Source organism: Scyliorhinus torazame, chromosome 4, assembly GCF_047496885.1.
Source record: "Scyliorhinus torazame isolate Kashiwa2021f chromosome 4, sScyTor2.1, whole genome shotgun sequence".
In the NCBI taxonomy this organism is placed as follows: Eukaryota; Metazoa; Chordata; class Chondrichthyes; order Carcharhiniformes; family Scyliorhinidae; genus Scyliorhinus; species Scyliorhinus torazame.
The window spans coordinates 234047555-234071946 of NC_092710.1; the positions used below are offsets into that span (position 1 = coordinate 234047555).

At 49.3% G+C, this 24392-nt stretch overlaps 1 protein-coding gene across 3 annotated transcripts in view; it reads right to left on the reverse strand.

Moving 5' to 3' along the window:
- The window catches only part of esco2 (establishment of sister chromatid cohesion N-acetyltransferase 2), a 111835-nt gene that overhangs the window by 11367 nt on the left and 76076 nt on the right, over positions 1 to 24392 (reverse strand). For all 3 annotated transcript variants that reach the window (XM_072499474.1, XM_072499471.1, XM_072499472.1), the window contains exons 9-10: positions 24145 to 24288; positions 4396 to 4580 (exon numbers count right to left, since the gene is read on the reverse strand). In XM_072499474.1, the coding sequence (XP_072355575.1) occupies positions 4396 to 4580; positions 24145 to 24288 (329 nt within the window). The remainder of the gene's footprint in view (positions 1 to 4395; positions 4581 to 24144; positions 24289 to 24392) is intronic.

Below are 24392 nucleotides of genomic sequence, written 5' to 3' on the forward strand. Positions count from 1 at the left end.
GGGTACGGCTTTCACTACTTTCCAAAAATACAAACTTCCGACAGTTTTGACGCAACAAAAATCTATCAGTTTTACCTTATAGCCCTGTTAGTTACGCAGGCATACACACACTTCCGAATTATGACTACTGATCAGAACTGCTTGAACACTTGTGGTTTTCTATTTCCAATTGGGTTTCTAATTCAAATTCTTGGGTTCTCCCGGAGTGGTTTTCCACTTCTAGATCGGGTCTCGGCGGAGTCGCCGAATGTTGCTAACTTTAGTCTTAGTTTAATTGCTCTTGTTCTATCACCTTTGCTCTCGAGTCGCCAGGTATCTTTCTGATACATCCACGTGGTTCAAGTCCGAGTAATGATCAATAATCCAACACACCGCTTAGTAAGAGTTAAATCAACGCACATTTATTATATACAGTAATCAATACTTAGGTATAAAATCTACTTCTAAGCTACTTCCTACAACTAACAGGCCAATACTTAACTTTGGGAATGGCCCACCAGGTCAGGGAAACGAATGGCCTTTCGTATGGGTTCTGAGCCTGCAGGATTCAAAACTGGTACAGGTCGATAGCTAGGAGCGCCTATCTCGTAGCGAGCGTTGAAGTAAGACTTACGATTTGAGCGGTTGTTGCAGAAGGTCAGCAGAAGGGTCTCGAAGGGTGCGGAAGGATGAAGAAGGGTCGATTTGAACTTGGACTCTATTCTTATAGTCCCCAGGGGCCCGCCTTTCGGGGCGGACCCTGTACCTGGTTCCAAGTGATTGGACTTTGTCCCAATCACTTGGTTCGATATTCTTCAATGCTGGAGCGATTCCTTGATCGATGGGTGGTTTTGGGGCGGTCGTTCACCTCTCTTTGTGTAGTCTCCTGTTGGCGCCGAAAAGTCTGGCTTGGCTTTGTGTCTGATTTGTTGCACATTGTTCCCGGGGATTGCTAATTAATATTCAGATGGCTGGTGTGTTGTTATGCTGATGGCTGCAGGTATCGATTCTGTCTGGCCTCCCCAGAGGCGAATACACAGTTTTACCTGCAGCTGCTTGTTTGAGTCCTGTTGGCTGATTTTCCCATCAGCCTTTTCCGTTCGCCATTTTAAATCGGGGTTGGCCATTCTAAGTCGGGAGTTAGCCATTTTAACTGGTTACATTAGTTAAGATGAATAGCACAGGAACATTTAAAGGGAGGCGAGATTAGTATATCAAAAGGGAAGAGAGGCCGATGACAATAGGTAGATATAGAAGATACGGGAAGAAGCTCGAGTGGAGCATTAATACCAGTAAATGTAAACGTTGCCACAGTCCCAGAGGACCTTGGGCTTCTCTCCCCTTTGCGAGCTGACTCGTAGCAATTTAACCTGAAGGGCCTTCATGAATATCCTCAGCCGGTATGGGAATTTAACACGTGCAGTTGGCATCACTCTGCATCACAAACCAGCCAACCGAGCTAATTGACACTCCAGCATTAACACTGGTATGAAGTGGTTGTATATCTTATACGTGGGCATCACTAGCTACCCTGAGAAGGTGGTGCGGTGTAATGTTTTGATATAACTGAGTGGCTTTGCGAGCCAATTTAGAGGTCATTTAAAAGTCAACCACTTAGATGTGGGATTGGAGTCACATAAAGGCTTAAATTAGCAAAGGATGTGAAGTTTTCTTCCCTAAACAATATTATTGGCCTTTACAACAATCGAACAGCTTCATGGTAATTTTCCCCCCATGATTTTTAAAAACTGAGTTCCAATTCTTAAAATGGCATGGTTGGAGCTGGACTCTTTGAATTATTTGTCCAGGCTTCTGGAATACTGAACCAGTAAGGTAATACAATATAGATCACCCAATTGTCAGCAGTTATTAATTAATTACTGTGAAAATGCATTATCTATGTGTGCTGAGTTACTGGCAATTTATTTCTGCAACTAAAATTGGCAGAATGTGTTTGGGGAATGTGATTCTGCAAAAAATTTAATCCAGCCCATCAACAAAGTAGACTGGGGAATCCAGCTGATTTTTAAAATGCTGCATCAACACCTGGCAGACTGTTTCTTCATAATTCAAATGTCTAATATTAGGAAAGGTTCGCAGCAGTCTTGATCATCACCACTTTTATACTGTAACTTGTACAGGGGAACAAGAAAAATTACCAATTAAAATCTATTCACATCTGGTACACTTTAATGTACCAATTATTCCCACCTGGTTCCCCAGTGAGAGGATTAAGTAAGGTGGTTTGTTGCTGGTCGCCAATGGGCTCCATTTTGGATTGAAGTGGCTCTGGAGAGGTTGTTCCTTGAAATGGTTCCAACGCACCTGATGCGGAGGTAACCGGCTGGTCCAACGATGTTGATTTATCTGATATCTTTAATATAGTAAAACTTCCCACAACACTTCACTGGACTGTTAGCAGGGAAAATTTGACATCAAGACAGGTGAATAAAAGCATAATTTGGAGATGCCGGTGTTGGACTGGGGTGAGCACAGTAAGAAGTCTTACAACACAAGGCATTCTCCAAGGCAGCCTTCAGGATGCGCTACAACGCAGAATCGCCAAGCAGAAACTTATAGCCACGTTCCGCACATATGAGAATGGCCTCAACCGGGACCTTGGATTCATGTCGCATTACATTCACCCCCCCACTATCTGGCCTGGGCGTACAAAATCCTACCAACTGTCCTGGCTTGAGACAATTCGCACCTCTTTAACCTGCGATTATCCCTCTCTCCAATTGCTTTGCCTGGACCTGTAGACTTAATTACCTGCAAAGACTCGCATTCAAAGTATCGTATTGCATCTTTGACTTTGTCTATATATATTTTCTGGAAGCCACCTCTTCATTCACCCGAGGAAGGAGCAGTGCTCCGAAAGCTAGTGATTCGAAACAAACCTGTTGGACTTTAACCTGGTGTTGTAAGATTTCTTACAATAAAAACATAGTCAGAGGTAGGCTTAAGGAGTGACTTAAAGTAGGAAGGGGGCACAGAAGGGCTTGGGGGAGTGCAGAATTACAGAGCTTAAGGCCAAGGCCTAGTGCCTTTACCTACCATTTTTCAGCAGCAATTAGAAAAGTCAGGATCTGGCATCATAAATAGACAGCAACATCATTCGTGCCTTGTTCCTTCGGTTAAGCACATTCAGTGCTTTGCTGGGGAGCATATCTTTGGGCAATGAGGTTTATAAAGTCTCGCATAGTGGCTTAATGAGAAAAGACTGTAGTATTTTTGAATCAAGTACAGCGATCTTGGGATTCATGACAAAGATGAGACGGCAGGACTGTCATGAGGAGAGATTGAATTGGTTAGGATTGTATTTGTTGGAGTTCAGAAGAATGAGGGGGAAATCTCATAGAAACCTACAAAATTCTAACAGGACTAGACAAGGTAGATGGAAGAAGGATGTTCCCGATGGTGGGGGTGCCCAGAACCAGGGGTCACAGACTGAGGATACGGAGTAGACCATTTAGGACAGAGATGAGGAAAAATTTCTTCACCCAGAGAGTGGTCAGCCTGTGGAATTCACTACCACAGATAGTAGTTGAGGCCAAAACATTGATGTTTTCAAGCAGTAGTTAGATATAGCACTTAGAGTGAAGGGGATCAAAGGATACGTTGGGGGGGGGGGGGGGGGGGGGGGGGGAATAAGGAGGGATCAGGCTATTGAGTTGGATGATCAGACATGATCATAATGAATGGAGGAGCAGGCTCAAAGGGCTGAATTGCCTCCTATTTTCTACAGTCTTCAGATGATCAACTCACTCGACAGATGCCAACTTCACAGAATTAAAACACAAATGTGAATGCAAATTCCACAATAACTGATGCTCAGTTAGATAATCAACATAATTTGCCTTTGGGGGGGGGTGACAAGGCGGCGCAGTGGTTAGCACTACTGCCTCACGGCACTGAGGACCCGGGTTCGATCCCAACTCCAGGCCACTGTCCGTGTGGAACTTGCTCATTCTCCCAGTTTCTGCATGGGTCTCACCCCCACAACCCAAAGATGCGCAGAGTAGGTGGATTGGCCATGCTAAATTACCCCTTAATTGGAAAAAGAATTGGCGTACTTTAAATTTAGAAAGAAAACATAATTTCCCTTCAATTTATTTGAGGTGTCTATCGTGTTCATAGTTTGACAGTATGAGGTTAATTTTTCAAAAATGAGCTGGCAACGAGGGACTACACAATCACCAGCCCCATTGGAAAATCATAAGCAGGTAAAGTTCCTTGTTGGTGGTACGTTTGAAAATTTGGATATCAGTAGTGTTCTTTGCATAGCCATTCTAAAGCAGATTGGTGACATTTGCAGGGTTATAATAATTTCTGAACATACAAAAATAAAACATTTCAGTTACATGGCCTAATCTGGTTTGAATCCCCAATACTATAAGCACACTGACTACTTACCGGACAATGTCAACCATTCTGCTGGCAATTTCTTTTCTCCGCATCAAACTGAAGACCCAAATTCTGCTAATGCCACAGATAGCCTCTTCTGGCATTGTAGTGCATCTCCAGGCACGATGATATTCAAATAGTTCTTGATTCTCAAATTTTTGCTGATTGGTAGGCTCAGATAACACCCGAAAGGCCTTTGGAGAAACCATAGGAAAATTGAAGAGCAAATGGACTCAAAATCAGTGAATCCTTATGAACAAGTATAGAAATTTACCACTAGACTTCCTGTGCTCAAAGAATATTCACCGCTTAATTCTGGAAAGCATATCAAAAATTAAATCTCATTTCAAAATGCAGCAACAGGAGCAAACTCATGAAAACACAAATGATTTTTTTTTTTTAAAAAAAAGAAAAGTAAATGTATCTATCCATCTATCAACTGACATATAATGTGTTGGTAATCACTTGTGTTAATTTGGATGATCAGGTACATAAATTAATGGACAGTATTGATGGCCAATCAGGGCAGAGGACACAAGGACTTGCCACTTCACTTTTTAAAAAGCTGTTCTCATCTAGGGGCAGAAAACAATTCCATGCTACTTCTGCTTTAATTGCGATGTGTGCCATACTCTCACTCTAGCTTCCACTCTATAATTGTTACACTCCTTATCGAACCCCATGACCATAGTCCTAGATAATGCACTGATGTACTTGAGTGCTGGGAGAAGTCTGCCCAAGATCGGTGCATCTGGCACACCCAAATAAAAAATAAGTGCAGCCTCCTTTGAAAGCAAGCAAAATATCAAAGGCAGAGAGAAAACGCAAGGAAGGGAAATCTCGAGCCAGCAATTTATCCAAGACTCAAATATCTATGTATCCTGACCTACGGTGTTTGCAGTAGAACCTTCTAGGCTCAGATTGGCTTTCACTTCGGGGCTGGTTTAGTGCAGTGGTCTAAACAGCTGGCTTGTGAAGCAGAACAATGCCAGCAGCGCAGGTTCAATTCCCGTACCGACCTCCCGAACAGGTGCCGGAATGTGGCGACTAGGGACTTTTCGCAGTAACTTCATTGAAGCCTACTTGTGACAATAAGCAATTATTATTATAATAATAAGGAATGCTGTTCTCAGAACTTTAAAGGCAAGTTAAAGATCGGTTGAACTTCCCGACAAATAATGTTGGGAAGCCCTTTTAAATGCCTTAGCATGTCATGCATGCTCATTAAAAATGCAGGTCATTATGACAGGGGAGCTGGTGGGGAGGCTAGTGGCGCTGGTAAGTGTATGTGAGATTCGTGAAGGTGTGTGGGGCCTTCCCCGACTTGGACACACACAAACTGATTGTGTGTGTGTGTGTGTGTGTGTGTGTTTGGGGGGGGGGGGGGGGAGGAGAAAGAGAGGGGGAGAGAGAGTGAACGAGAACTGGAACGGTGCAGGAGCCAAAATTGGACAGGTCACGGCCGCGCTGGCTGGGCTAATGGTGAAAATGGGAGAGGTGGACCCTTGGGAGGTTTCGGCACCCGAGGGAGCGGGAGTACTTGTTTTTCTCAGCGGTCCATAAGGTGTACTCGCGGATTGACTTTTTCATGGTGGGGAAGGTGCTGCTGGCTGGGGTTAAAAGGTCAGAGTACTCAATAATTGCAATATCAGATCATGCTCCGCATTGGATAGATATGGTACTGGAGAAGTGGATGGTACAGAGACCAGGGTGGAAGTTAGATGTGGGACTGTTGGGGGACCGAGGGTTCTGTGACAAATTTGAAAAAGTAATCGAGGAATATGTAGATTTTAACTGCACAGGGGAGGTATGGAAGGCGGTTGTCTGGGAGGCTTTAAAGGCAGGGGTGAGGTGATCTCGTTCAAGGCTAAGCTAGACAAAAAGGAAAGATTGGAACGTCAGAGGGTAATAGATGAGATGCTGGAAGTAGACAGGAGGTATGCAGAAGATAGGGACCCAGCGCAGTTGGAAAAGAGGAAGGAACTCCAGGCCAACTTTGACCGACTATCGACCAGGAAGGCGGTACGCCAATTGAGGCGAGCAAGGGGGCAGTTTACGAGCATGAAGAGAAGGTGGGGCTTATGTTGGTGGGCCAGCTCCGTAGGGAGGCTACGGCAAGGGAAATTGTTCAGGTGAGGGATAGGGCAGGGAAGTTGGTGGTAGCTCCAGATCAGATTAACAAGGTCTTTAAGGAATTCTATGAGACGTTGTATAGGTCAGAGCCACCTGGGGGAGGCAGGAAATTCTAGATGGTCTGGAGTATCAGAGGTTAGGGGAGGGGGACAGGGCGACATTAGAAAAAGCGATAGTGGAGCAAGAGATAAAAGATGCGATTGGGAGGACCTGTCCAATTTAGCACACTGGGCTAAATCGCTGGCTTTTAAAGCAGACCAAGGCAGGCCAGCAGCACGGTTCAATTCCCGTACCAGCCTCCCCGAACAGGCGCCGGAATGTGGCGACTAGGGGCTTTTCACAGTAACTTAATTGAAGCCTACTCGTGACAATAAGCGATTTTCATTTCATTTTTCATGCAGTCGGGGAAGGTGGCAGGGCCGGATGGGTTTCCGATGGAATATTCTTTAAAAATTCAAAAATAAGCTGGTACCGTTGATGGTGGGGATGTTTGAGGAGGCGATAGGGAAGGGGGTGTTACCACAAACTTTGGGGCAGGCATTGATTTCCCTGTTACTCAAGAAAGATAAGGATCCGACGGAGTGTGGGTCGTATAGGCCGGTATCACTTTTAAACGTGGACACAAAGATATTGGCGAAGGTGCTGGCAGGTAGGCTAGAGGAGTGCCCCCCGAAGGTGATAGATGAAGATCAGATGGGGTTTGAGAGGGAGGCAGCTCTTTTCGAACATCAGTAGATAATTGACCGTGGTTACGGTACCGGCGGAGGGGAAGGAAACAGAGGTGGTTGTGGCATTGGTCGCCAAAAAAGAGTTTGACCGGGTAGAATGGGGGTGCTTGATGGCAGTTCTAGAGTGCTTTGGAATTGGAGCCAGATTTGTGGACTGGGGAAAGCTATTATATAAGGAGCCAAGGGCCAGTGTCCGCACAAATAACATCAGCTCAGAATATTTTCCTCTCCACCGTGGGACTATGATGTGCAGATGCCGGCGTTGGACTGGGGTGAGCACAGTAAGAAGTCGTACACCAGGTTAAAGTCCAACAGGTTTGTTTCAAACACTAACTTTCGGAGCACTGCTCCTTTCTCAGGTGAATGAAGAGGTTGGTTCCAGAAAAAAATATATATATATATATAGACAAAGCCAAAGATGCAAGATAGTGCTTTGAATGCAAGCATTTGCAGGTAATTAAGTCTTTACAGATCCAGAGAACAAAGAAAAGTGACAGAGATAGGGGTAACCCCAGGTTAAAGAGGTGTGAATTGTCTCAAGCCAGGACAGTTGGCAGGATTTCGCAAGACCAGGCCAGATGGTGGGGGATGAATGTAATGCGACATGACTCCAAGGTTCCAGTTGAGGCCGTACTCTATGTGTGCGGAATTTGGCCATATGTTTCTGCTCGGCGATTTTGAGTTGTTGCACATCCTGAAGGCCGCCTTGGAGAATGATTACCCGGAGATCCGAGGCTGAATGCCCTTGATTGCTGAAGTGTTCCCTGACTGGGACGGAACATTCCTGCCTGTCGATTGTCGTGCGATGTCCGTTCATCCGTTGTCGCAACATCTGCATGGTCTCGCCAATGTACCACGCTTGGGGACATCCTTTCCTGCAGCGCATGAGGTAGATAACGTTGGCCGAGTCGCACAAGTATGTACCGCGAACCTGGTGGGTGGTGTTCTCACGTGTAATGGTGGTACCCACATCGATGATCTGGCACGTCTTGCAGAGATTGCCAAAGCAGGATTGTGTGGTGTCGTGGTAGCTGTTCTGAAGGCTGGGTAGTTTGCTGCAAACAATGGTTTGTTTGAGGTTGCGCAGTTGTTTGAAGGCAAGTAGTGGGGGTGTAGGAATGACCTTGGCAAGATATTAATCTTCATCAATGACGTGTTGAAGGCTGCAAAGAAAATGTTGTAGTTTCTCCGCTCCGGGGAAGTACTGGACGACGAAGGTATTCTGTCGGTTGTGTCCCGTGTTTGTCTTCTGAGGAGGTCGGTGCGTTTTTTTGCTGTGGCGCGTTGGAACTGTCGATCGTTGAGTTGAGTGCCATATCCTGTTCGTACGAGGGCGTCTTTCAGCATCTGTAGATGTCTGTTACGCTCCTCCTCGTCTGAGCAGATCCTGTGTATCATAGAATTTACACTGCAAAAGGAGGCCATTCGGCCCATTGAGTCTGCACCGGCTCTTGGAAGGAGCACCATACCCAAGGTCAACACCTCCACCCTATCCCCATAACCCAGTAACCCCACCCAACACTAAGGGCAATTTTGGACACTAAGGGCAATTTAACATGGCCAATCCACCTAACCTGCACATCTTTGGACTGTGGGAGGAAACCGGAGAACCCGGAGGAAACCCACGCACACACGGGGAGAATGTGCAGACTTCGTGACCCAAGCCGGAATCGAACCTGGGACCCTGGAGCTGTGAAGCAATTGTGCTATCCACAATGCTACCGTGCTGCCCCTCCCACCATACGTGCTGCGTATGTGAAGGGCTTGTCCATAAGGGATGACTTCTTTAATGTGTTTAGGGTGGAAGCTGGAGAAGTGGAGCATCGTGAGGTTATCCGTGGGCTTGGGGTAAAGCGAAGTGCTGAGGTGACCGTCCATGATGGAGACGAGTGTGTCCAAGAATGCAACTGATTTGGAAAGTAGTCCATTGTGTCTGATGGTGGGATGCAACTTATTGATGTCATCGTGTAGTTGTTTCAGTGATTCTTCGCCATGGGTCCAAAGGAAAAAAAAATGTCATCGATGTATCTGGTGTATAACATCGGTTGAAGGTCCTGTACGGGTGAGGAGGTCTTGTTCAAACTTGTGCATGAAGGCGTTGGCATTTTGAGGTGAGAATTTGGTCCCCATGGCTGTTCCATGCATCTGGATGAAGAACTTGTGGTCGAAGGTGAAGACGTTGTGATCCAAAATGAAGCGGATGATTGCAGAATTGCCTCTGGAGATTGGCAGTTGTCGGTGTTATGTACTGAGGCTTTGCAGCAATGCCGTCGTCATGGGGGGTGCTGGTGTAGAGTGCCGAGACATCCATTGAGACGAGGCATGTTCCTGGTTCAACTGGTCCATGGGTGCTGAATTTCTGTAGGAAGTCCGTCGTGTCGCGACAGAAGCTGGGCGTACCTTGTACGATGGGTTTCAAGATGCCCTTGATGCAGCCAGAGAGGTTCTCACACAGGGTGGGACTAGGCAGGGATGTCCTATAGGGGGAATACTGGAGCTGCTTCGGGTGTTTGGGTCTTTCTCGGGGTACAAATGAAATCTAGACAAGAGTGAATATTTTGTGGTGTCTCGGCCGGGGGTGGGGGGGCTGCCATTCCATAAGGCAGGGACTCACTTTAGATACCTGGGGGCGCAGGTTGCTCGAGATTGGGGGGGCTCCGTAGGTACATTTTATAGTTTGGTGGGAGGGTGAAAGCTGATCTGGCAAGGTGGGACGGTCTCCCTCGGTCACTGGCGGGTCGGGTACAGGCAGTTAAAATGAATGTGCTGCCGCGATTCCGGTTTATGTTTCAATGCCTGCCGATTTTCCTGCCAAAGGCATTTTTTTTTTTAAAAAAGAGAGATTGAAGGGCTGATTGCCTCGTTTATATGGGATGGGACGGTGGCCAGAATTAAAAAGGTGCTATTACAGAGAGGAAGGTAGGCAGGGGGTTTGGGTCTTGCGAACCGGATAGATTATTACTGGGGGGCGAATGTGGAGAAGGTGCGGACCTGGGTCAGACGGGTTGACTCCCAATGGATCAGAATGGAGGGAGTTTGGGTCGGGGGTTAGGATTGAAGTGCTAGCGACAGCGCCATCCCGACGGCCCCGGGGAGATACACGGGGAGTCCGGTAGTAATAGCTTAGTTGAGAATTTGGAGACCGTTTCGACAGCAATTCGGGTTGGGGGCAGAGTCAAGGGAAATGCCGATTCAAGGGAACCTTAGATTTGAGCCAGGGATGTGGGATGGAAATTTTCGGAGATGGGAGGAGAAAGGAATTAGGACACTAAAAGATTTGTTTCTTGGGGGTCGTTTTGTGGGATTGAAGGAGCTGGGAGCGAAGTGTGGACTGGAGCAGGGGGAAATATTTTTTAATTAAAAAAAAAAAAATTTTTATTAAGGTTTTCATAAAATATCAATAACAAAACGAAAAAGGAACCCAACAGGGTTAAGTACAAAACACAGTCTAGAAAAGCAAGCTTCCATACCCCCCTCCCCCCTGTACATAAATAATAAATTAACATTAACACCCCGACTTAACACAACAGGTATATACACCCCCTCAGGCCCTCCAGTGTAAATAACAAAAACAAAAATGAAGTCCCCCCCCCCCCCGCCCCCCAGTTGCTGCTGCCATTGACCAATGTCTACCGTTCTGCCAGGAAGTCTAAGAACGGTTGCCACCGCCTAAAGTACCCTTGTACCGATCCTCTCAAGGCGAATTTCACCTTCTCCAACTTAATAAACCCCGCCATATCATTGATCCAGGATTCCACGCTTGGGGGCCTCACATCCTTCCACTGAAGAATCCTTCGTCCAGCTACCAGGGACGTAAAGGCCAGAATACCAGCCTCTTTCGCCTCCTGCACTCCCGGCTCCTCTGCCACCCCAAATATTGCAAGCCCCCAGCCCGGTTTGACCCTGGATCCCACCACCCTAGACACCATCCTCGCTACGCCCTTCCAAAATTCCTCCAGCGCTGGGCACGCCCAGAACATATGGGTGTGATTTGCTGGGCTCCCTGAGCACCTAACACACCTGTCCTCAACCCCAAAAAACCGGCTCATCCTTGTCCCAGTCATGTGTGCCCTGTGCAGCACCTTAAACTGTATGAGGCTGAGCCTCGCGCACGATGAGAAAGAGTTCACCCTCCCTACGGCATCTTCCCACGTCCCTTCCTCAATCTCCTCTCCCAACTCCTCCTCCCACTTACCTTTCACCTCCACCACCGAGGCCTCCTCCTCCTCCTGCATCACCTGGTAACTTTCCGAGATCTTCCTCACTCCCACCCACCACCCCGAGAGCACCATGTCCTGCACTGTGTGGCAGCAGCCGTGGGAATTCCACCACCTGCCGCCTGGCAAACGCCCTTACCTGTAAGGTGTTCCCCGGGGGGAGCCCGTACTTCTCCTCCAGCACCCAGGCTCGCAAACTTCCCGTCCACAAATAGGTCCCCCAACCTTCGTATCCCTGCCCTGTGCCACCCCGAAAACCCTCCATCTATTCTCCATGGGACAAACCGGTGGTTCCCCCATATTGGGGTCCACACCGAGGCCCCAACTTCCACCCTGTGCCGCCTCCACTGCCCCCAGATTGAGGGTAGCCGCCACTACCGGGCTCGTGGTATACCACATTGGAGGGAGCGGCAGCGGCGCCGTTGCCAACGCCTCCAGACTCGTACCCTCACAAGACGCCGTCTCCAGCCTCTTCCATGCAGCCCCCTCCCCTTCCATCACCCACTTGCGCACCATCGCCGCATTAGAGGCCCAGTAGTACCCACAGAGGTTGGGCAGTGCCAGCCCCCCACCCCCATCGCTACTCCGCTCCAGGAACACCCTTCTCACCCTCGGAGTCCCTCGCGCCCACACAAACCCCAATATGCTCCTGTTGACCAGCCTAAAGAAGGCCTTCGGGATAAAAATGGGGAGGCACTGGAACAGGAACATAAACCTTGGGAGCACCGTCACCTTAACTGACTGCGCCCTACCCGCCAGGGACAGCGGCAACGTGTCCCACCTCTTGAACGCCTCCTCCGTTTGCTACACCAGCCTTGTAAAGTTAAGCCTATGCAGGGCCCCCCAGCTCCTGGCCACCTGGACCCCCAAATACCTGAAGCTCCTCTCCGCCCATTTTAGTGGGAGCTCGCCAATCCCCCTCTCCTGGTCCCCTGGGTGAACCACAAACTCGCCCTTCCCCATGTTGAGCTTGTACCCTGAGAAATCCCCGAACTCCGAGGATCCTCATTACCTCTGGCATTCCCCCCCCACCGGGTCCGCCACATATAGCAGCAAGTCGTCCGCATAGAGCAACACCCTGTGCTCCTCCCCACCCCGCACCAACCCCCTCCAGTTCCTCGACTCCCTCAGTGCCATAGCCAGGGGTTCAATCGCCAGTGCGAAGAGCAGGGGGGGGGGGACCCCGCCTCGTCCCTCGATGCAACCAAAAGTACTCAGACCTCCTCTTGTTCGTGGCCACACTCGCCATCGGGACCTCGTACAACAGTCTAACCCACCTGACAAACCCCTCCCCAAACCCGAACCTCTTCAGCACCTCCCACAAGTACCCCCACTCTACCCTACCAAAGGCCTTCTCAGCGTCCATCGCCACCACTATCTCCGTCTCCCCCTCCCTCGCCGGCATCACAACAACGTTCAGGAGCCTCCGCACATTCGCGTTCAACTGCCTCCCCTTCACGAACCCCGTCTGGTCTTCTTGGATCACCTGCGGCACACAATCCTCAATTCCCATGGCTAAGACCTTCGCCAGCACCTTGGCATCTACGTTTAACAATGTAATTGGCCTGTAAGACCCACACTGCAGGGGATCCTTGTCCCGCTTCAGGATCAAGGAGATCAGTGCCCGGGACATCGTCGGGGGCAAAGCCCCCCCCCCTCCCTTGCCTCATTGAATGTACCAACTAGCAACGGCCCCAACAGGTCCTCATATTTCTTGTAGAATTCGACCGGGAAACCATCCGGCCCCGGTGCCTTCCTCACCTGCATGCTCCCTATCCCTTTGGCCAGCTCCTCCAGACCAATCGGGGCCCCCAGTCCCTCCTCCACCTTCGGAAACCTCAATTGGTCCAGAAAGCAGCCCACCCCTCCCTCCTCCAGTGGGGGCGCGGACCGATACAGTTCCTCATAAAAGTCACTGAAGACCCCATTGATACCAACCCCACTCCGCAACACACTCCCTCCCCTATCCTTAACTCCCCCGATCTGCCTAGCTGCGTCCCGCTTCCGAAGCTGATGCGCCAGCATCTGACTTGCCTTTTCCCCATACTCATAAATCGCCCCTGGGCCTTCCTCCACTGCGCCTCCGCCTTCCTGGTGGTCAACAGGTCGAATTCGGACTGGAGGCTACGCTTCTCCCTCAACAGTCCTTCCTCAGGCACCTCCGCATACCTCCTGTCTACCCTCATCATCTCCCCCACCAGCCTCTCCCTTTGCTCTCTCCTCTCCTTGTGGGCCCTAATGGAGATCAGCTCTCCCCTAACCACCGCCTTCAGCGCCTCCCATACCATCCCCACTCGGAGCTCCCCGTTATAGTTGGCCTCCAGGTATCTCTCTATGCTGGTCCCTCTCCTCCCCCAGCTCTAGGTCTACCCAATGCGGGGCTTGATCCGAAATGGCTATCGCCGAGTATTCGGTATCCTCTACTCTCGCAATCAGCGCCCTACTCATAATAAAAAAAGTCGATCCAGGAATAAGCCCTATGAACATGCGAGAAGAATGAGAATTCCCTAGCCCCCGGCCTTGCAAATCTCCAAGGGTCCACCCCTCCCATCTGGTCCATAAACCCCCTCAGCACTTTAGCTGCCGCCGGCTTCCTACCCGTCCTAGACCTGGAGCGATCCAGTGCCGGATCCAAAACCGTGTTAAAGTCCCCCCCCCAATTATCAGGCCCCCCACTTCCAAGTCCGGGATCCGACCCAACATGTGTCGCATAAAACCCGCATCGTCCCAGTTCGGGGCATACACGTTGACCAGCACCACCCTCTCCCCTTGCAGCTTACCACTTACCATTACGTACCTGCCGCCATTGTCTGTCACAATGCTCGACGCCTCGAACGACACCCTCTTTCCCACCAAGGTCGCCACCCCCCCGATTTTTGGCACCCAGCCCCGAATGAAACACCTGACCTACCCACCCCTTCCTCAATCTTACCTGGTCTGCCACCTTCAGGTGCGTCTTCTGGAGCACGACCACATCCGCCCTCAGCCCCTTCAGGTGCGCGAACATCCGGGCCCGCTTGACCGGCCCGTTCAGTCCCCTTACATTCCAGGTTATCAGCCGGATCAGGGGGCTACCCGCCCCCCCTCCCCCGCCGACTAGCCATAACCCCTCCTCGGCCATCCACGCGCCCGCACACCATGCCCGGCCCGTTCCCCATGGTGGCAGACCCCCGTCCCAACCCCCTCTACTCGCTCCAGCTCCCCCTTGACCATACCAGCAGCAACCCGGTTCCGCTGCCCCAGCTAGGACCCCTCCTAGCTGCTTTGCCCCCCCATTGCACTCCCGCAAGTCAGCTGACTCCTGCTGACCCCGGCCACTCCCACCTCTCCTTCGACTCCTCCCATTGTGGGACATACCATCCTCCTCCATTACCCATCAGCAGGCTCTCCACCTCCCCCTTCCATCCAAAGCGCGAGAAACAACCCTCGCTTCCCTGCCCTGGCCGCGCCCCCTCCAGCACGGGAAAAAGCCCGTGTTTTCCACCTGCCCAGCCCCGCCACCTCTGATGCAGCTCCTTTTACAGGCCCAGTCCCCTCACCACCCGACTCGGGCCTCACCCTCCCCCGCGGGGCCCCATCCCCCCTACCGGCCATCCACCCCTACTCCATTTACTTACCCCCCTTTCAAGAGCCCACCCGACAGACCCAACCAAAACAGTGCTCAACCCACCCTAACCACCCACACCGAACCAAAAAGAAACAAGAGCAAAGAACCCTCCCCTCAAGATGTAACACACCAACAACAATCCCCGACCACCCATCCCGACCCTCAGTTTGTGTCCAGCTTCTCGGCCTGAACAAAGGCCCACGCCTCCTCCAGAGACTCAAAATAATGGTGCCGGTCCTTGCAGGTGACCCACAGTCGCGCCGGCTGCAGCATGCCAAACTTCACTCCCTTCCAGTGCAGCACTGCCTTCGCCCGGTTGTACCCGGCCCTCTTCTTCGCCACCTCCGCACTCCAGTCCTGGTATATTCGAACCTCCGCGTTACTCCACCTGCTGCTCCTCTCTTTCTTGGCCCACCTGAGCACGCACTCCCGATCAGCGAACCGATGAAACCGCACCAGCACCGCCCGCGGCGGCTCGTTAGCCTTGGGCCTCCTCGCCAGCACTCTATGGGCCCCTTCCAGCTCCAGGGGCCCCTGGAAGTACCCCACTCCCATCAATGAGTTTAACATGGTGACCACATAGGCCCCCACGGTCGACCCCTCCAGCCCCTCCGGGAGACCCAGAATCCGCAGATTCTTCCGCCTCGACCGATTCTCCATCTCCTCGAACCGTTCTTGCCATTTCTTGTGGAGCACCTCGTGCGCCTCCACCTTTACCGCAAGGCCTAAGATCTCGTCCCCGGAGATCTTATGTTGGACCTCGCGGATCGCCACCCCCTGGGCCGTCTGGGTCTCCAGCAGCTTGTCGATAGAAGCCTTCATCGGCTCCAGCAGGTCCGCTTTGATCTCCCTGAAGCAGTGCTGGATAGCCTCCTGCTGCTCCTGCGCCCACGCTACCTGGTCCCCGCCCGCCGCCATCTTGCTCTTCCCTCGCACTTTCTTTGGGTTCACCACCACTTTTTTAGTCGCCCCGCTCCTGGTCCAAGCCATACACTGTCGGGGGAAGATTGCAATCTTCTTCCCACACCGGGAAATGTCGAACAAATGCCGTTGGGGGCCCTGAAAAGAGCCCAAAAGTCCGTTCCAAGCGGGAGCTGACGTATGTGCGACTTAGCTCTTCATAGTCGCAATCGGAAGTCCCTATCTTTTCAGACTCAATACACAATCTCCCGCTACTGTCCTTGATCGGACCTACCCTCGCTCTAGTCATTCTCATATTTCTCACATGTGTGTAAAAGGCCTTGGGGTTTTCCTTGATCCTCCAAAGATTTTTCATGCCCTCTCTTAGCTCTCCTAATCCCTTTCTTCAGTTCCCTCCTGGCTATCTTGTATCCCTCCAACACCCTGTCTGAACCTCGTTTCCTCAGCCTTACATAAGTCTCCTTCTTCCTCTTAACAAGACATTCAACCTCTCTTGTCAACCCTGCCTGACAGGGACATACATATCAAGGACATGTAGTATCTGTTCCTTAAAGAAGTTCCACGTTTCCATAGAGGCTTTCCACTTGCACTATGGGTTGCTGCTGTTGCCTCCCCAGTAAATGACCAATAAACAGGACAGCCTGCAGCAGATGTAAGATTGAGAACATAGGGTGCACGTGGCAGTGGTTAGCATGTGGCAGTGGTTAGCACTGCAGCCTACGGCACTGAGGAACCAGGTTCGAATCCCAGCCCTGGGTCACTGTCCGTGTGGAGTTTGCACATTCTCCCCGTGTCTGCGTGGGTTTCACCCCCACAACCCAAAGATGTGTAGTCTAGGTGGATTGGCCACGCTAAATTGTCCCTTAATTGGGAAAAAAAATTGGGTACTCTTAATTTTTAAAAAAAGATTGAGAACATGAAATGGTTGGCACCCATTCAGTGAATAGGTCTCATCTGCAGCTGAATGCTTACAACCAAACTCCTATCTGACATCCCTGTGCACTCACACTTGGACTGCCTGATGCCCTTATCAGTTTGCAGTGAGCAGATGGTGCCGGTTACCCTGGTGAACCACAGATCATTCACCCTCTTCCTGCATAGCAGGGCAATTCTCCTGTGGGCCCCAAGGGCACTAACCTCCACTACGACCGTTGATACCGAAGGGCCACCTGCTGCCATCCTGGGAAAACAATATCTCCAAGGTTTCCTGGATGGCCTGGAGGAGAATATGCTGTGATTATTCATTGATCCATCCGAGTACATAGCGCCCGGTCCTTTGACTAGTAAGTGTGGGAGAGATGACTTCCTATGTGCCATGAGATTCGCAAAGTTCTTCAGTGGTGCAGAGGTAATTAGCTAACTAGCACACCAAGGGCGGCACGGTAGCATAGTGGTTAGCACTATTGCTTCACAGTGCCAGGATCCTGGGTTCAATTCCCGCTTGGGTCACAGTCTGTGCGGAGTCTGCATATTCTCCCCGTGTCTGTGTGGGCTTCCTCCAGGTGGTCCGGTTCCTCCCACAAGTCCAGAAAGATGTGCTGTTAGGTGAACTGGACATTCGGAATTCTCCCGCTGTGTACCTGAACAGGTGCCGGAGTGTGGCGGCTAGGGGCTTTTCACAGCTACTTAATTGCAGTGTTAATGTAAGTCTACTTGTGACAATAATAAAGATTATAAGATCACACATGGTCAGCCGTCCTTCTCCCCAGCGGAAAATACTCCAACTTCCCTTCCACCCACTGAACTTAATCTTCACCCTCCTGCATGTGTCCTACGAAGCTCCTGTTCCTGTATTCAATATCCTACCAGCTAATAGTTCCACAGGACTCAGTAAGATGAGAGATAACAGATACTCAATTGGATTGTTTCAAAAGACAAGGCAGAGAAGCATTTGCAACAATCTGCTGACTGTGGTGAACTCAGCCCAACGCATCACACAAACTTGCCGCCTCCACATTGATTTGGTATACACCTCTCGCTGCCTCAGGAAGGCAGACAGCATTATCAGAGACCCCACCCACCTAGGCATTGCCGTCTTCCAGACCTTTCCATCAGGCAGAAGGTACAGAGAAGTCTGAAGACTCACACATCCAGACATAGGAACAGCTTCTTCCCCACAGCTACAAGACTCCTCAACGACTCCCCCTTGGACTGATCTGTTCCCTGTAAGAACACTATTCACAGCGCCCTATGCTGCTCTTGCTCATGTATTTGCTTTGTTTGGCCCCTTGTTCCACACTGTAACCAATCACTGTAATGGCGATGTACCATTTGTCAATGTTCCCTGTTGATTATTCTTGTGTCTACTATGTATGTACTGTGTACGTTCCTCGGCCGCAGAAAAATACTTTTCACTGTACTTCGGCACATGTGACAATATATCAAATCAAATCAATCTTCAGCCGAAAGTTCCTAGTGTATGATCCATCTTGGCATCGTCACCATCACAGGCTTCAACCAATTTGATTCACTCTGTGGGATATCAAGAAACAGATGAAGGCACTAGGTACTGCAAAAAAAATCATAGAATCCCTACAGTGCAGAAGGAGGTCATTCAGCCCATCGGTCTGCACTGACCCTTTAAATGACCACTCCACCCATGTCCACCCTCCCTATCCCTGCAACCCCATAACCTAACCTACACATCCCTGGACACTAAGGGGCAATCTAATATGGCCAATCCACCTACCCCGTACATCTTTGGACTGTGGGAGGAAACCGGAGCAGCCAGAGGAAAACGTACAAATTCCACACAGACAGCGACCTAAGGCTGGAATAATAATAATAATAATAACTTATTGTCATTAGTAGGCTTCAATGAAGTTACCGTTAAAAGCCCCTAGTCGCCACATTCCGGCACCTGTTCGGGGAGGCTGGTACAGGAATTGATCCCTCACTGCTGGCCTTGTTCTGCATTACAAGCCAGCTGTTTAGCCCACTGTGTTGAACCAGAATTTAACCTGGGTCCTTGGCGCTGTGAGGCAGCAGTGCTAACCACTGTGCCACTGTTCCGTCCCTATGGGATCTGACAATGTTACGGCAATAGAACTGAAAACCTGTACTCCAGGACTTGCCTTGCCCCTCGCCAAGCTGTTCTAATACAGCTACAACACTGGCATCTACCAGGCAAATTTCAAAATTGCTCAAGGATGTCTTGTCCACAAAAGCAGGTCAAATCTAACCTGGACACAATTACCACCCCGTCCGTCTACTCTCGAACATCAGGAAAGGGGTCTTCAGCATTGCGATCAAACAGCATTTGCTTAGAAATAACCTACTCACTGGCATTCAGCTCAGGTTCCACCCCGATCACTCAGCTCCTGGCTTCATTACAGCCTTGGTTCAAACATAGACAAAAGGGCCGAAACCCATCTTTCAGCTGCTTCATCAATTGTCTTCCTTCCATCAGAAGGTCCGAAGTGGGCAGCATGGTAGCACAGTGGTTAGCACAGTTACTTCACAGCTCCAGGATCCCAGAAGGGCTAGGGTGGGGTGGTCTTTCCAAGGGCCGGTGCGAACTCAATGGGCCAAATGGCCTCCTTCTGCACTGTAAATTCTATGATTCTATGAAGTGGGGACTTTCGCTGATGATTGCACAATGTTCAGCACCAGTCGCGACATACTGAAACAGTCCACGCCCAATTGCTGCAAGTCTCGGACAATATAGAGGCTTAAGCTAATAAGAAATATTAGTGCCACACACCTGCCAGGCAGAGAGAATCTGGCCGCGAGGTTTGCTAGTGCCATACGGGAGGGTTTAATCTAGTATGGCAGGAGGGTGGGTACCAGAGCAATAGGTCAGAAGGTGAAAAAAATTGAGAGAACACTAGGAAATAGGGCCAGTATGGCTCTGAGGAAGAGCAACAGCATTGTTGGTGTACACAGGAGCTGGTTTGGCAGAGGGATAAATCGCTGGCTTTGAAAGCAGGCCAGCAGCACGGTTCAATTCCCGTACCAGCCTCCCCGAACAGGCGCCGGAATGTGGCGACTAGGGGCTTTTCACAGTAACTTCATTTGAAGCCTACTTGTGACAATAAGCGATTTTCATTTCACTTCATTTTATTGGAGACTTCAACTTCCCCAATATTGACTGGGACTCACTTAGTGCTAGGGGCCTGGATGGGGCAGAGATTGTAAGAGCATCCAGGAGGGCTTCTTAAAACAATATGTAAATAGTCTAACTAGGGAAGGGGCTGTACTGGACCTGGTATTGGGGAATGAGCCCGGCCAAGTGGTAGCAGTTGCAGTAGGGGAGCATTTCGGGAACAGTGACCACAATTAAGTAAGTTTTAAAGTGCTGGTGGACAAGGATAAGAGTGGTCCAAGGGTGAATGTGCTAAATTGGGGGAAGGCTAATTATAACAACATTAGGCGGGAACTGAAGAACATAAATTGGGGGTGGATGTTTGTGGGTGAATCAACATCTAACATGTGGGAGGCTTTCAAATGTCAGCTGAAAGGAATTCAGGACCGGCATGTTCCTGTGAAGAAGAAGGATAAATATGGCAAATTTCGGGAATCTTGGATAACGAGAAATATTGTAGGCCTCGTCAAAGAAAAAAGGAGGCATTTGTCAGGGTTAGCAGGCTGGGAACAGACGAAGCCTGTGTGGAATATAAGGAAAATAGGAAGGAACTTAAGCAAGGAGTCAGGAGGGCTAAAAGGGGTCACGCAAAGTCATGGGCAAATAGGGTTAAGGAAAATCCCAAAGCTTTTTACACGTACATAAAAAGCAAGAGGGTAGCCAGGGAAAGGATTGGCCCACTGAAGGATAGGGGAGGGAAACGATGTGTGGAGCCAAAGGAAATGGGCAAGGTACTAAATGAATACATTGCACCAGTATTCATCAGAGAGAAGGAATTGGTGGATGTTGAGTCTGGAGAAGGGTGTGCAGATAGCCTGGGTCACATTGAGATCCAAAAAGACGAGGTGTTCGGTGTCTTGAAAAATATTAAGATGGATAAGTCCCCTGGGCCTGATGGGATCTACACCAGAATACTGAAGGAGGCTAGAGAGGAAATTGCTGAGGCCTTGACAGAAATCTTTGGATCCTCACTGTCTTCAGGTGATGTCCCAAAGGACTGAAGAATAGCCAATGTTGTTCCTCTGTTTAAGAAGGGTAGCAAGGATAATCCAGGGAACTACAGGCCAGTGAGCCTTACGTCAGTGGTAGGGAAATTACTGGAGAGAATTCTTCGAGACAGGATCTACTCCCATTTGGAAGCAAGTGGTCGTGTTAGCAAGAGGCAGCACGGTTTTGTGAAGGGGAGGTCATGTCTCACTAACTTGATACGAGTTTTTCGAGGAGGTCACAAAGATGATTAATGCAGGTCGGGCAATGGATGTTGTCCATATGGACTTCAGTAAGGCCTTTGGCAAGGTCGCTCATGGCAGACTGGTACAAAAGGTGATGTTACATGGGATCAGAGATGAGCTGGCAAGATGGTTACAGAACTGGCTAGGTCATAGAAGGCAGAGAGTAGCAATGGAAGGGTGCTTTTCTGATTGGAGGCTGTGACTTGTGGTGTTCCGCAGGGATCAATGCTAGGACCTTTGCTGTTCTTAGCATATATAAATGATTTGGAGGAAAATGTAACTGGTCTGATTCGTAAGTTTGCGGACGACACAAAGGTTGGTGGAATTGTGGATAACGGTGAGGACTGTCAGAGGATACAGCAGGATTTAGATTGTTTGGTGACTTGGGCGGCGAGATGGCAGAAGGAGTTTAATCCGGACAAATGTGAGGAGCATTTGCATTAAAGGGCGTTTTGGAAGGTCTAATACAGGTAAGGAATATACATTGAATGGTAGAACCCTCAAGAGTATTGACAGTCAGATAGATCTTGGTATACAGGTCCACAGATCACTGAAAGGGGCAACACAGGTGGAGAAGGTAGTCAAGAAGGCATACGGCATGCTTGCCTTCATTGGCCGGGGCATTGAGTATAAGAATTGGCAAGTCATGTTGCAGCTGGATAGAACCTTAGTTAGGGCACACTTGGAGTATAGTGTTCAATTCTGGTCGCCACACTACTAGAAGGATGTGGAGGCTTTAGAAGGGTGCAGAAGAGATTCATCAGGGTGTTGCCTGGTATGGAGGGCATTAGCTATGAGGAGAGGTTGAATAAACGTGGTTTGTTCTCACTGGAACGACGGAGGTTGAGGGCCGACCTGATAGAGGTCTACAAAATTATGAGGGGCATGAAAGAGTGGATAGTCAGAGACTTTTTCCCTGGGTTGAGGGGTCAATTACTAGGGGGCATAGGTTTAAGGTGCGAGGGGCAACGTTTAGAGGAGATGTACGAGGTTGTTTTGTTTTGTGGGGGGGGGCGGGGTTTACACAGAGGGTAGTGAGTGTCTGAAACTCGCTGCTGGAGGAGGTGGTGGAAGCAGTGACGATAGTGACATTTAAGGGGCATCTTGACAAATACATGAATAGGATGGAAATAGAGGGATACCGACCCCGGAAGTGTAGAAGATTTGAGTTTGGACGGGCAGCATGATCGGCGCAAGCTTGGAGGGCCGAAGGTCCTGCTCCTGTGCTGTACTTTTCTTTGTTCTTCTGACCATCGCCCCTTGATAGTTAATGGCATTGCCATCGCTGAATCCCCATTATCAGTATCATGGGGGCTACAATCGACCAGAAGGTGAACTGGACTAGCCATATAAATGCTGTGGCTAAAAGAAGTCAGAAGCTTGGAATAATCAGCAAATAACTCACTTTCTGATTCCTCAAAGCCTGTCCATTATCTACATTGCACAAGTCAGGAGTGTGATGGAATACTCTCCACTTGCCGTGTTGAGTGCAGCTCCAAAACACTCAAGAAACTTGTCACCAGAGTAGCCTACTCGATTGGCACCCCATTCACAAGTATCCACTCCTTCCACAGTGGCAGAAGTGCGCACCATCTACAAGTTGCACTATAGCAACTCACCAAAACTTCTTAGTTAGCAGCTTATAAATCCACAACAGCTACCATCTGGAAGGATCAGGCCAGCAGACCCATGGAGATATACCCACCTGGAAGTTCCTCTCCAAGCCACACCATCCTGGCTTGGAATTATACTGCTGTTCCATCAGTCAAAACCTTGGAACTCAAGAAGGCAGCTCACCACCACCTTGTCAAGGGTAATTAGGGGTGGGCAATAACACTGGCCTTGCCACATCCCCTGAATGAATAAAAAAAAGTTGGGTCAGCGCAATGTCCGAATATAAGTTGTTGGGAGAGAAGGTTCTGTTAGAAATGGATGGTCTGGTTTATACAGTTGAAAAGAAGCGGACTGCAGGAAGGATGATGTTGCTAGGGGTTGAGATAAACTGGAAGAGGGTGGTTAAAAAATGCATGGTCTGTGACCAGGCATGAGGAGTGCGACTGAAAGCTGAGTGCACAATTTGGAGTCTGGGAAGACTTTGAGGATATCTGGGCTCTAACTGCACTTATATGAGGGGTGATTGAACTGTGGAAGTGATTGCACTGTGGCTATGAAGTTTGGGAGCACAGGGGAACAGAAGTAAAAGCAAAAGCTTAAATTTATTATTTTTTATATATTTGTACGTGGGTTGTGGGTGTTGCTGGCAAGAACAGCATTTATTACACATTTTAGCAGAAAAAGTGTGGGAGATTAAGTTACATTGTTACATCAGTGTGGGTTTGCTGTAGGTTTAAGCAAGTAGTTTAGATAAGACAAGCAATTTTTCTTTAATGTAACCTTTTCTAGATATTGGTTTAACTTCAACACACTTGATGAAAATGCAAATAATAGATTTGATTCCGTGGCCTAGTCTCACCAACAGTCATTTTGATGTACATGTACATCTCAGTTGTACATATTGGGCAGCACGGTAGCACAGTTGCTTCACAGCTCCAAGGTCCCAGGTTCGATTACCAGCTCGGGTCACATTCTCCCAGTGTCTGCATGGGTTTCCTCTGGGTGCTCTGATTTCCTCCCACAGTCCAAAGATGTGCAGTTAGGTGGATTGGCCACTAAATTGCCCTTAGTGTCCAAAATAGGTTAGGTGGGGTTATGGGGATAGGATGGAGGCATGGGCTGAAGTAGGGTACTCTTTCCAAGAGCTGGTGCAGACTCGATGGACTGAATAGCCTCCTTCTGCACTGTAAATTCTATGTACAGATGTGAATACAAGCTTTACCTGTCTAATGTGTTCTGCGATAAGACAGCCAACAATCCTCTTCTCATTAGAGACAAACATGTAAGTTTTGCTTTGTCCTGGGCAGCTTAATGTGGCTTGCTGAAACCCCAGCTCATTATCGACCAACTCTCGTACTTCTTCCACCTAATTTAAAAAAAAAACAATGTTCACATCTCCATCTTTGTTCTCTTAAATTCGAAGGAAGCAAATGTGATCTTATCCAGTCAGCCCAGTGATCAATCAACATA